This window comes from Apaloderma vittatum, unplaced genomic scaffold (assembly GCF_000703405.1).
Source record: "Apaloderma vittatum isolate BGI_N311 unplaced genomic scaffold, ASM70340v1 scaffold996, whole genome shotgun sequence".
Classification (NCBI taxonomy): Eukaryota; Metazoa; Chordata; class Aves; order Trogoniformes; family Trogonidae; genus Apaloderma; species Apaloderma vittatum.
Window position 1 is genome coordinate 10,951 of NW_009723202.1, and position 12,219 is coordinate 23,169.

Sequence of the window (12,219 nt, forward strand, 5' to 3'; positions counted from 1 at the left end):
AAATCAAGACTGTCAGGTCTTCACATCTAAAGGGGTTAGACTCCTAGGGTTTCTCTGTAACTCAGAGAGGACTGGGTGCCCAAGAACATAACTCACATCTCTGAGTGTTGAGAGAGTGCCTACAGCAGCAGAACCTGCTAAGGAATGTTGTGGTAAGGAATAGGGACATCTCAGGGACTGAAACTTTGCATCATAAGCGTCCAGTGACAAGGCTGAACTTTATTTGTTACCTGCTTCCTCACAAAACTCTGTGTGATCTTACCCATTCACTCAGCAATTGAAACACATCTCCCATGTTCACTGGCATGTGAGAGATCTAGGTTTGCTACCCAACTATGCCTGTGAAAAGTGAAATAGGTAAGTACTTCATGGTGCTGTTGGAAATCTCTCAATCCTTTGCTAAGTACTGAGCAATTAAATATTAACTAAGCCAGAGAAAACATGAGAGCATGATTCTAGCTTTGTAGTCTCCAGTTAATACTTAGTGACGGTCTTGGGACTCCAGTGCTGATCTCTGAGTATCTTACCACTAAGCTATAGGTGTCCTAACCTAAGGGTCTGCATGTGTCTTCCAGTGTCTGCTTGGTGTGGTTAATATTTAGTTATTCTTTGAAAATCAGAAAAGCTTCAGTGGTCTGATGTGACCTGCAGCAGTAGGACAGGAAGGATGAGCATGTAAATTCAGGACCCTTAAAGCAGAGGACAGGATGAAGTGGATGCTTTAATGGACCTGAGTTTGAACCTTGGTGCCTTACAGCTGGGAGCAACTAGGACACACAAGGCCTTTGTGGAAGAAACTACCAGAGTTTGTGCTGCTGAGACCAGAATTTGGCCCCTAGAGACCGAAGTTTTGCCCTTAGCTTTGAAAAATTGATTGACAGTTTCTAAGTGAATGTAAGTCGAGGAAACAACTGGGAAGCTAAGTGAAAACTGCAAGGTGCATCTGGGAAGTGCATGGAGGAGATTTTGCCTACCCTAAGAAGGGTTCCCCATTTCTGATGTCAGAAACGGGGCAGTGAACAAGTGAGTGGTTTGTGTGGGAAAGAGGAAAAATTACCTTTAAAATGAATGCCGACCTTTGCAACAAGATACCTGTCGTTGCTTTTAACTAATCCAGGTACTTCTGCAATAGCTGTGCTTCAAGATAGATTTTGCCAGTGTGTGCTTACGTCTTTCCAGAAACACCTCACTTCAGAATTACGCTCTCAATCTCTGCCTTTCAGTTCCTCAGAACGTTTCGGAGCTGAAAGCCGGTGGTGGTGGGTGGCTGAGGTCTCTGCGAGTGAACTGGGTGCCCCCTGCGGGAGACTGGGAGAGTTATCGGCTACTCCTATGGAATCGCTCGGCCCTGGTGTTCAACATCACCCTTGAGAAGGACACCACGGAGTACCTCGTACATGACGTGGGCCTCATCCCAGGGAGGCAGTACAGCGTGGACGTTGTCGTAGAGAGTGGCAATCTGCAGAGCAAGACGAGCTGCACAGGGAGAACAGGTCAGCGCGCTCATCCGGGAAGCGTGAAAGTGCAAAATGTTCATCTAGGCTCTGTGGAGAATGAGAAGGAAAGAGTACTTGGGAATCCACGGAGGAATTTCAATACAGTAAAAAGGACCTCCCTTGTAAACAACAGAAATAATTATTTTTAGCAGTTCTGTGAAAATTTTCAGGGTTACTTTTGTGTTTTGTTATTGAAAGTTTGGGGAATTATATCACCATCCTGTCATGACTGAGACATGCTACATGTACAACATATCACTGTTGTATTTTATAGCTGATTTTAGGCACCCTTTATAGTCCTTAAAGAGAGCAATATAGATCCTCCTGAACTGTTAATCAGTATTTTCAGTGAAAAATGGGTTTCCTTGCCAGCCTCTAAAAGAATATGAACAGTGTTAACCAAAGCTGACTGAGGTGTATGGTAAGTGTGGCTGTTCCATAGCATCTCAGTTCTTGTTCTTGTGCTCCAGAAAGAAAATGAGGTCAGTCTGTTCACGTCAGCCTTTCCAGAGGAAATCCATGTACACTGCAGGGACATGTGTGGAATTATTTTGCAGCATGTTAGTCAAAGCCACATCTGATTGCTTCAAACTTATAAAAGTAATTGCAATAGAATTATTAATGTTTGTGAATGCTCTGTGAATGCAAAGTAAGTTCAATTCGGCGGAAAAGAAGGCTTAGAGGAGGAGCGTCTTGCAAGGCTCAAGCCTAAGCCTTATCTCACTGGAGAATATGAGACGAGATAGAGCCACCTTACTTTATCCTCACCCTTCTTTGTGCCCACCTTTCCTGCTACACCCTTACCTGTCATTTCCCAAGAGCTTGATTTTGTTAATTTTGCACAATGGGAAGACCAGTAGAAGTTATAGAACTGAAGCTTTGCCTAGCTTCTCGCCAGCTTGATCAGAGCAAGGCACATTCTCATCCTGCTTGCTTTGCTGTACCTTACAAATAATTTAAGTTTATAGTATTACTTTTAATTGATGCTGCTAAGCGATTAGAACATGGTCCAAGAAATAATATGCAGGAGTGAATGTATCACAACTGTATTTGACCCGCAGTCAGGTATATAATGTACCTGGTATGAAGCATAGGTATTAGGCGCTATTGTGACTAAATTTTCTCTTACATACACCCATAGTCTTGGCAAGTGAGTTGTATTTCAACATAAGAGACAAAATCAGATCAGAGCACTACATTAGGTAAGAGATGCCATCTGTGTGCCTGCATGCACACATGAACACACACAGAAATTCATTGATCAAATTCATTCTTTTATACCAGTGTAAGACTGGAGTGTCTTCCTGCTTGACTGAGATATGAACCACTGCAAAATCAATGTCACTCTGACCCTATAATTTACATCCTTGTTTGTTACAGCTAATTTGGTGTAAATCTGTTTTATGGTACAAACATTCCTGTCTAGCAGCCTCAATTCCAGAGGAAGCTCACTGGTTTCACTGCATTTCTATTCATAGTAAATTATATATCCTGGCATAAGTTTAAACCTAAGCGTTACAGCCAGAATGCAGTGCTGAAGTCTGCTGCTACAGCCCTTTACTGGAAGAGTAGCACAAATACTAGATTTTTAAGACTGAATTCCTATAGAAGGGTAAAGAATCTCCACTTGATTACACGTATCCTTGGTTACACGTATGTTGCTGTCACATTTCTGTCTTCTAGAGCACATTCCTTACAGCAGCTTGAGATATGGCATGTGTGTTCACTACAAAGTCCTGTTCTTGTTGTGATATTTGTGTCCTTTACAGCTCCAGAGCCTGTTCTCCAGCTCCGTGTGAAGCATGCTAATGAATCTTCGCTTAGTGTCATGTGGATGACCCCCGTTGCAGAATGGGACAGCTATGTGGTTTCACTCGGAGACAGGGATCTTGCTGTCATAAAAAAAGGGCTTGCAAAAGAAGCTAAGGAATACACTTTCACGGACTTAGTACCTGGAAGAAAATATACAGCTACCATCACTACCATTAGTGGAATTTTAAGCAACTGGACATCAGTGGAAGGAAGAACAGGTATAATCCTGTCAAACTATTTTAATCTTTACTTCTGTTAACTGTAAACAGCTTTCTTTGCTTTGTAGTGAACTGAATGAATTCAGTATCTAAATCTCAAAAGTCTTTAATTTATGTGTGTTTCCTCAATAGACAAGTTATGTTTCTGAGTCTCTCATTTCTGACTGTCAGTTATCTTGTAGTATTTATTTACAATTTGGGGGAAATGGATACATAACTCCTGGCAAAATGGTCTTCTGAAATATTATGCCCTGTCTGATCAATCTACATAATCACAAGATTCCATGTAAAAAGAACAATTTTCAGTGGGTATCTTCAGGAAGGTCACTTCCTTGATTCAAAGCATTCATCATCTGGGGAAAAAAAAACCAAAAACACCAGTACACAGGAAAATGTTGCTTTAGGGGGAACATTACAAGGTCGAGAGACACAAAACATATGTGACCTTGAAAATGAATCCCTCTGCTCTTCTGATTTCGGAGTCTGTATTGTTAGTTAGAATGATGACTGTGACACAAGGAAAGTCCCATTCCCACCCCCTGCAGGGTGCTAATTTTGTGCATGTGTGAGTTTTAAACCATATGTGCTTCTTTACTCTGCTTGACTTACACATTCTCCAGTGCAAGCAGAGCCTTAAAATGTATCTCTGATCCGGCACAGCACAGGGAAAAACAAGCTGCTAGTGTATGAATCTAATCAGGCTTATGGCTTGATAGTGGTCCTTCCTTAAACATTGTAACTCCTTCCAAGGCCTGAAAAGTTTGACTTAAACACTTTCATTTCTCTGCTACGTGATTAGATAGCTGGGATTTCACTTCCTTCTGCCTTATGCTGCCCCTTTTGGAGGCCTATTCAGGCATAAAGGTTATAGTGTCCCACTTCACTGATACAAATCGATGCTTGAAAAGTCAGGCAGGGATAGTGTGTCAGCATTACATTCGAAATGATAATGAGTGAAGATCACGTAATTTGAATGTAGGTCTTAAGCATTCCAAACGTCTGAATCTTCTTTGCAGTAGGACATCTTACTAGGCTTGCAGAATATTGCTGTAAATATGCCAGAAACAAGTCTTGCACACATCCCAGATGGGTCACTAGAAGTGAAGCCTTAGGTACAGCTACAAATGCCTTTAGAACAGAAATGTGGCGCTTCATTGTCTTGCTGGAGCTTGCTGTTGTAGAACAGGTGGGATTTTTAATTCATATTTTTGTCAACATTACACTATTGTCAGCCCTGTGCCTCATTTTTTGTTAAAGATTGTTAATCCAGTACTATGTGCACAAAAAGTTTGATATAAAAAAGCTTGCAATTACATTTCATAAAGTTAGTGGGTTCTTTATTTCAGTTATGCTTGGTCATGTATGCAGAAATGCTTTGGAAAGAAGAATGTTTCCTTGCTTTGACTGAATATTGTCAAATTGAAAAAAATTCTTTGAGCTAATTTTTGTGCTAAATATTACATTCCTTACATTCATTTTTCTCTTTCTTTTCCCTTTTTGGTCTGTCTAAATCCACCAGTTTATACTTGGATAAATGTTGTGTTTGTGTAACAATTAACTCATCTTTTGATGCTAGAAAAGTTAGTATCCTGCAGATTTTCTGACTTAAAAACCAAAACCATCCATCTCAGTTACCCTCAAGAGGATCTGACACTTCTCTTAGGTATCTGGTACTTCTCTTAGATTTTGGCTGAGGTAATCATCAAACTAATTTGCCATTTAATAGGAATGAGAAACAGGGAATAGGAGACTACAGGGAGAATGAAAGACACAGACTGTATTCAAAATAGTCATGAAAATTACAAGGAATTTCCTAAATTGATAGCTTTTGTTTAGTGATATTTATAAAATGCCGTCTCTTCCAGTTCCCTGATCTTGAATCATTTTGGTCTGACTGAGAAAAGCTGTGCTAAAGCCTGAGAGACCTTTCTGTGCCTTAGATAGTTTCCCATAGACCACATCCCATCAGACAGGAAGCAGTCCATAGTTAGATTATTTTTAGTCCTGTTGAGTCTGGCTGCAAAATGGAATGTTCTTTTGATGCACTTCCTCAGTGTGACTAAACTTGAGTTATTTGATGGATTTTGTTTTGGTTTATTTTGTTTCTCCTCAGTAACATTATGACAATTTTCTTTGCAGTGCCCGCCCAAGTGACTGGTCTGACTGTGGCAAGTCAGGGATCAACCAACAGCTTGTTCACCAACTGGACAAGAGCGCTAGGAGATGTAGACTCATACCAAGTGCTACTGATTCATGAGAACATTGTCATTAAAAATGAGACTGTTCCCAGTGAAACCAACAGATACCATTTCTACCCGCTGAAGCCTGGGGGACTCTATTCAGTTGTTGTCACCACTGTCAGTGGGGGGATATCTTCAAGGCAAATGATCGCAGAGGGGAGGACAGGTAAAACACAAAATGCATCCTCGTGTCCTTTGTCAGTTTCTAAAAGCTGAATTTATTAAAGAGAATGGTCTTGTGATTAAGCCACTGAATTGAGAATTCAGAAATAAAAGGAGTTTCAGCTGTATAATTCCTGTATGTGACCTCAGGCACACTATGGGTCCAGATTCACGTTGACCTAGCTTTAGGGACCTAACTGCTCTGCCTACAACAGGATCACTGCAGTGAGGACAAAATTATGCCCTGAGAGTAATGTGCAGCTGTGGTGGGTGAATCACTCCTTGGAAGGGACTTTGTTGTTCCATTGACTAGATGGCAGCGTAGGGTGGTTGCTCCTAAGGTGTGCAAATTAGCTGCCTCAAAGTGGTGGGATGAATTTGTGTCTCAGTCTCTCATGACCCCATTATTTTTCTCCAATTTGACAATAAAGAATGTTCACCAGGGTTAAATATTCATTATGAGGCCCTTCTATACTGCATTGGACAGGATTTACTATTGCAGCAAATTCTGTAAGTTTGCTGGTGAAATGTAATAGCAGTCCTTTGGATATTTACACAGAAAGGAAAATTGGCAACACAGTGCAGGTTCACCCTTTATGTGAATTTGGCAGAGGCCAGGCATTTTGCAGTTTGCTCCAATGTTCTCCTTGAAAACAACTGTTTTCAAGTGGGGAAGAAAAAAGAAAAACAATTGAATAATAACACTAAAAGACTTAAAGTACATAAGCATATTTTGTAAAATCTTCTGATTTGTTTTACTCTGACAGCTGATGGCCAGCCTCTCTATGGAGGTAAATCAGTTCAGTGCATCAGAGTCCTCTGAAAATGTAGCAGTTCCTTATGATTAAAGTCTGCTCCTGTAATAACTGTGATCATTTTTACCCTAGCAATGGTAGTTCTGGAAATGCGCAGCCTTTAAGCTCACCTTACTGGCTTGAAAAACAATTAGCATTCATGTTTTGGCCACTAGGCGTCAGAGAACTCATTGTAAATGAAACACTATGGGCCTCAACTTCAGAAAAGCCTCAGGAGTTATTGCGGTTACTGATGAATGTGGATTTGAGGCAGTAACTCATCTTCTGGGAATCTAGAAGTGCTGGGATCATACCATCAAGGACGATTTTCTTCACTGTATTCAAAAAAGCGGATGGATGCTGCTGAGTGGGAGGCAGTGCAGAGCTTCTCAGAAGTCCTGGATTGCTTATTTTGCAGGGTGGCATTCTAGACATTCTCACGACAATAGGAATTGGCTAGTGAAAGCTCTTCTGGTTTTTCCTCTTTGTTGCACAGTTCCTTCCAGCGTGACTGGAGTAACAGTAAATAACTCAGGTCGCAGTGACTACCTCAGTGTTTCTTGGCTGCCGGCTTCTGGAGATGTGGACAGTTATTTGGTAACTCTATCTCACAACAACCAGATTGTTCAGACTCTCACCATTTCCAAATCCTTCAGTGAATGCTCCTTCAGCAGCCTTACTCCTGGGACGCTTTACAATGTGACAATAACCACGAAGAGTGGGAAGTATGAAAATTATTCCTTCAGCCAGGAACGAACAGGTAAAAAGAGCCTCTGAGGAAACTCAGGCACCGTAAACACTTTGTATAGCCATTATCAGTGTTCTATCACTATCTGTCTGACCAAACTGAGATGGGTGTGTAGGGGTTGGAGGGTTGAACCATAAAATTGCAGCTTTACAGACTTAATTTTGTCCTTATGCCCCTACTGCTGCTTTATGTCATACAAAATGACTTTAGCATAAACAAAAATAATGTGTCGGTCCTTGTGAGTGAGCAGAAATAATCTATCGGGTTTTGCCCTTAACCCCTCTACTTGGCTCTGCAATTATATCCTGCAGAGCATCTTCTCAAAAAGTTACTCCCTGAAAGAACAGGGTAGGATAGGCTAACCACTAAAATTTTAGTAAGGTGTCACATAAATGAGTAACATGTCTACTGTTTTTGGTCGTGTAACACCCATATCTGTGGTTTTGGTTATGCAATATTCAAGGGGATTATAACAGGAGTAGAGGAATTTCAGAGAAGCGTGGTAATACTGATGGAAAACCTTTTAAAACTTCCTCAAAGATTGAAAAGACTGAGACTTTACATTTGTAAAGCAGTAGAATAAAAGAATGATGTTGAGGGGTGTTAAAATGACAAGAGTATCAAGTTAGTGCAATTTTAGTCCTCTCATGATGCAAGTGAAAATCCAAGAGACAGACATTTAAATGAGGAGAAGCAAATTCAGGATCGGTGTGAACCTGCAGAACTCACTGCTATAAGCAACAGTGACTATGTTCCAAAAGACCGAAAATTGGAAAGACAAACCATTGGCTCATGACATAAAGCAGCCTGGAAACTGCAGTTGCTATTTTAGAGGGTAGGATATTGCTTAAATCCACATTGTGGTCTTTTTGCAACTTCCTCAGAAAAGTCTGGTAATTACCACAAATATAGTCCACTCCAGCAACTCCTGCTACTTCAGGAAGATATTGCCTTCTGAATCTTTATTGTGTTTTTTTTCTTTCAGTGCCTTCAAGTGTTCAGGGACTTGCTGTCAGCAATTCAGCCAGAAGTGACTATCTGAAGGTGTCCTGGTTACATGCCTCTGGGTATTTTGATAATTATGAAGTCATCATAAAGAACAACAATGATTTCATCCAAACAAAAAGTGTCCCAAAGGATGAAAATGAATGTGTGTTCACAAATCTGGTCCCAGGGAGGCAGTACAGTGTCACAGTCAGCACGAGGAGTGGGAAATACGAAACTAGTGAAAGGATCTATGGCAGAACAAGTAAGTAAACACCCTGGAAACATCCTGAGACTGTCCAGGATTTTTTTTTTTTTTCATTTTCTATTTACTGTACCTGGGCTCAAAAATCTCGTATGATTTTAACATAGAATCCCGAGTGTGTCATTCCAAATATGGAAGGCAGTACTTAGTTTATGACCAATGTTTAAGTTACAGGCATATAGAAAGTGGAAGAAGATGCTTGAAATCTTGAAATAGGGAAAACTGAAAAACAGCTGTACAGATTTTCATGTAAGCTTAATATTACTTGCTTTAACTGTGCCAGAATGTACAAGACAGTTCTGGTCATGGAAAGGTAAAAAGAATAAGACAGGCTAGACCTTACTCTGCTCAAATTACCACAAGAGGAGAGAGAGCAGGGGGCAAGAGTGGTGAGGTGGCTGATTGTGAGCCGGCAGGGGTCTGGATGCAATCTGCCTGTCTTCACCTAGTGCTACATGTAAGCTAATGAGCCATGCTAAGAAACTGAGCTTATTAACACAGATGTAGCACTGGGCAAAAAAATGACTGACCTGCCTCGGGCAGGAGCTGGGAAATGCACAGTGCCGTGCTGCGTCGCATAGACGGATTGCCTCAGGTCTCCACTAGCTCAGACTTCTTTGCTCCATGTTTGTTGTACCTGCAGATCCTACTCAATGTTTATTGGTTCCGCAGACTCCCTGCAGGCTCCATTATTATTCGTTTTTTCTTTTTATGCCGACAAGATTGTGGGCTCCCTATTCTGAAATGGGACCTTCCAGTGTTAGATGTGGTGCTAACCACAAACAGCAACCCTTGCAAATAAGTGCAATCTACTGCTTTTCCTAGGGAATGGAATGAAAAGTTTTAGCTCAGGAGCACGGCTTCAGAGCTGTTGTCTGGTAACAAATGCTGAGAAGTTTCCTATCTTTCTTCTCACCTCTTCAGTGCCAGAGTCGGTGAAGGAACTGACTCTTAGTAACAGGAGTACAGAAGATCTGCAGGTAACTTGGTCAAAGGCTGAGGGGGATGTTGATAAATATGAGATTCAGCTCCTCTTCAATGATATGAAGATCTTCCCACCTATTTTCCTTGGGAACACCATTGAGGAGTACTGGTTCACAGCTCTGACTCCAGGACGTCTGTACAAAATTCTTGTCTTGACCATCAGTGGAGATGCACAACGTGCTACTTTCATAGAAGGCCTGACAAGTAAGAAATAATGTGGTACTTAAAATGTGTTGAGACTTCTCTAGAGGAAAGAATGAGGCACAGAAAATAGTGAGCCATAATCATATTTGAGTTCCTGGAACACTGGCACAGACAGCAGATCTCATTGTAAATCTCACTGCTGCTTCAGCCAACTTGATCTGTGCTTAATAAACAAATGTCACAGTTACCAATATTTGATTGTTGGCAGGTAATCTGATCTGTTTCATAGGAATGTTATTGAGATGTCAGTATTTGAGTTTCTGTTATTCCCATGCATGCCAGCTTTGTTTAGTATCTCTACCTAAATTGCTTAAGCTATTTTATGCCTCTGTTTACAGACTGAAATGAGTGGGTGAAATTATAATTGCAAAATAGCCAAGTGTGCGTAACGAGCTTTGATTTTTCTGAGATGTTTCTAAAGCATCATTTGGAGAAAAGGGAGGTTATTCAAATTAAAGAGCATAGAAACTTTCTTCTGCTTAACTTATATTTTCTTTACTTTTATTCCTGTCAACACATAGAACCACTTTTCTAAAATGGCACAATCCTACACAAATGTCTTCAGGTTTACTTGTGTTTTGTCATGAATGAAATTACTTGTACCTCTAAATGCTCTTTGTCCTTTGAATCATTTGCCGTGGCTATAAAAGAAGTAGGAATTAAAAAGTCTGAATCAAACAGGAAATTTGTGAGCAGGTGTCTTTGTGTTTCGTTTTTTTTCCAGTTCCAAGCGCAGTCAGAAACATTCATGTGTCACCTAACGGCATGACAAACAGCCTGAAAGTGAACTGGACGCCTGGAGGTGGAGATGTTGATTCCTACACAGTGGCGATATTTCAGCAGAACCATCAGCTTGATTCCCAGAGTGTCCCCAAACACGTCTCTGAGCACATGTTTCACAAGCTGGAAGCTGGGGAGCAGTACCGGGTCGTGGTGCAATCCAACAGTGGCACCTTGCACAACAGCTTAGCAGCTTTTGGGAGAACAGGTACGTTTCTTTTGAGACAAGGAGCAAATTGCATTATGTCTTCCCAGAAGCTGATCCTTGTTTAATAATGTTTATGAATGTACTCTTGGGTATGGGGACACGCAGACTCGTGAGAATTTTTACCACAAAGGGCCTGAGTCCTCACACTTGGACACAGATCTGCTAATACCAGAGACATCTGTCACCTGAGTGGTGGCATTACCTGGGTGAATGTGTGTGGAATTCAAGTCCCCAGCCTAAAGTTGCCTTCACAAGATGAATGTAGTTCCATTCCTCCCTAGTCTTGTGCCTATATGCATCCAACACATACAGGGCTCCATGTAGTCAAATGCTGCGTTCTAACAGAACCCGTTGCATGGCCAAGGCTTGTTAGACAACGTACTGCCCCAAAATACTGTGTATCGGAACTCACAGAACAGTGCACCACCTTGCTTTTAATCAGTCCTCTTTAGCACTTGACCGTGGTTGCTGTGGCCTTGACTTCTGTGCAACAGCTGCTGGCTAATGTTTTCTATTCTGTGCCACTATTTTGCACCAATTTACCACTTAAATTTTTAGTTCTTTTTTACATGCCTTTCTTAATGTTTCGGTCACTTCGTCTCACTGCCCTTCTCCCTCTTTTTGTAATACTTTATGCATATGTCTTGCTTCTCCATGCCCAGTTCAGATGTCCATGATGCTCTGTAACTTCATCTGACTGTATTTAAGTCTAGGAATTATTTACTTGTGCAAATACGTGCACAGATATCCCTTTTCCTACAAGTGAACATGCAAATATATAAAGATATATACTCTGTTAATTACTCTCTTCACAGTTGTGTATTGAATGGTCTATATTTCACCTGGTAATATCCTGCCTTTAATTGTTGTTTCCAGTTCCAGCCTCTGTCCAAGAATTATTAGCCCATCATGCTTACAGCAGTCATTCCTTGTTAGTAACCTGGCAGAAAGCTCCTGGTGTGGCTGAAAGATATGACATTCTGCTCTTGAACGAGCAAGGAGTACTCCTGAGCAACAAATCAGAGCCAGCTACTGCCAAACAGCACAAGTTTGAAGATTTATTAGCTGGCAAGAAGTATAAAATACAAGTTTTGACAGTCAGTGGCGGACTCTTCAGTAAACGAGCAGAAACTGTTGGCCGAACAGGTAATTAGAACATCTCAGTTTATTTATAGTTCCCTCAGTCAAACATCATTAAATACATGAATCGTCTATATATCTTGATTCTGGAAAGATTCTAGTGGGAACAGAGTCCAGATATTTGTACGTAATTTTTCTTGATATGGGCTTGGTATGTGAATCTGAAATTTGTTAGCGCAGTATG

The 12,219-nt window shown here is 41.0% G+C and overlaps 1 protein-coding gene across 1 annotated transcript in view; it reads left to right on the forward strand.

Annotated features, from left to right (window-relative positions):
• PTPRB (protein tyrosine phosphatase, receptor type, B) overlaps positions 1-12,219 on the forward strand; it is a 39,888-nt gene that overhangs the window by 4,285 nt on the left and 23,384 nt on the right. The window contains exons 4-11 of the mRNA XM_009872007.1: positions 1,224-1,493; positions 3,266-3,526; positions 5,666-5,932; positions 7,219-7,482; positions 8,456-8,719; positions 9,644-9,907; positions 10,632-10,895; positions 11,772-12,041. Of these exons, the coding sequence (XP_009870309.1) occupies positions 1,224-1,493; positions 3,266-3,526; positions 5,666-5,932; positions 7,219-7,482; positions 8,456-8,719; positions 9,644-9,907; positions 10,632-10,895; positions 11,772-12,041 (2,124 nt within the window). The remainder of the gene's footprint in view (positions 1-1,223; positions 1,494-3,265; positions 3,527-5,665; positions 5,933-7,218; positions 7,483-8,455; positions 8,720-9,643; positions 9,908-10,631; positions 10,896-11,771; positions 12,042-12,219) is intronic.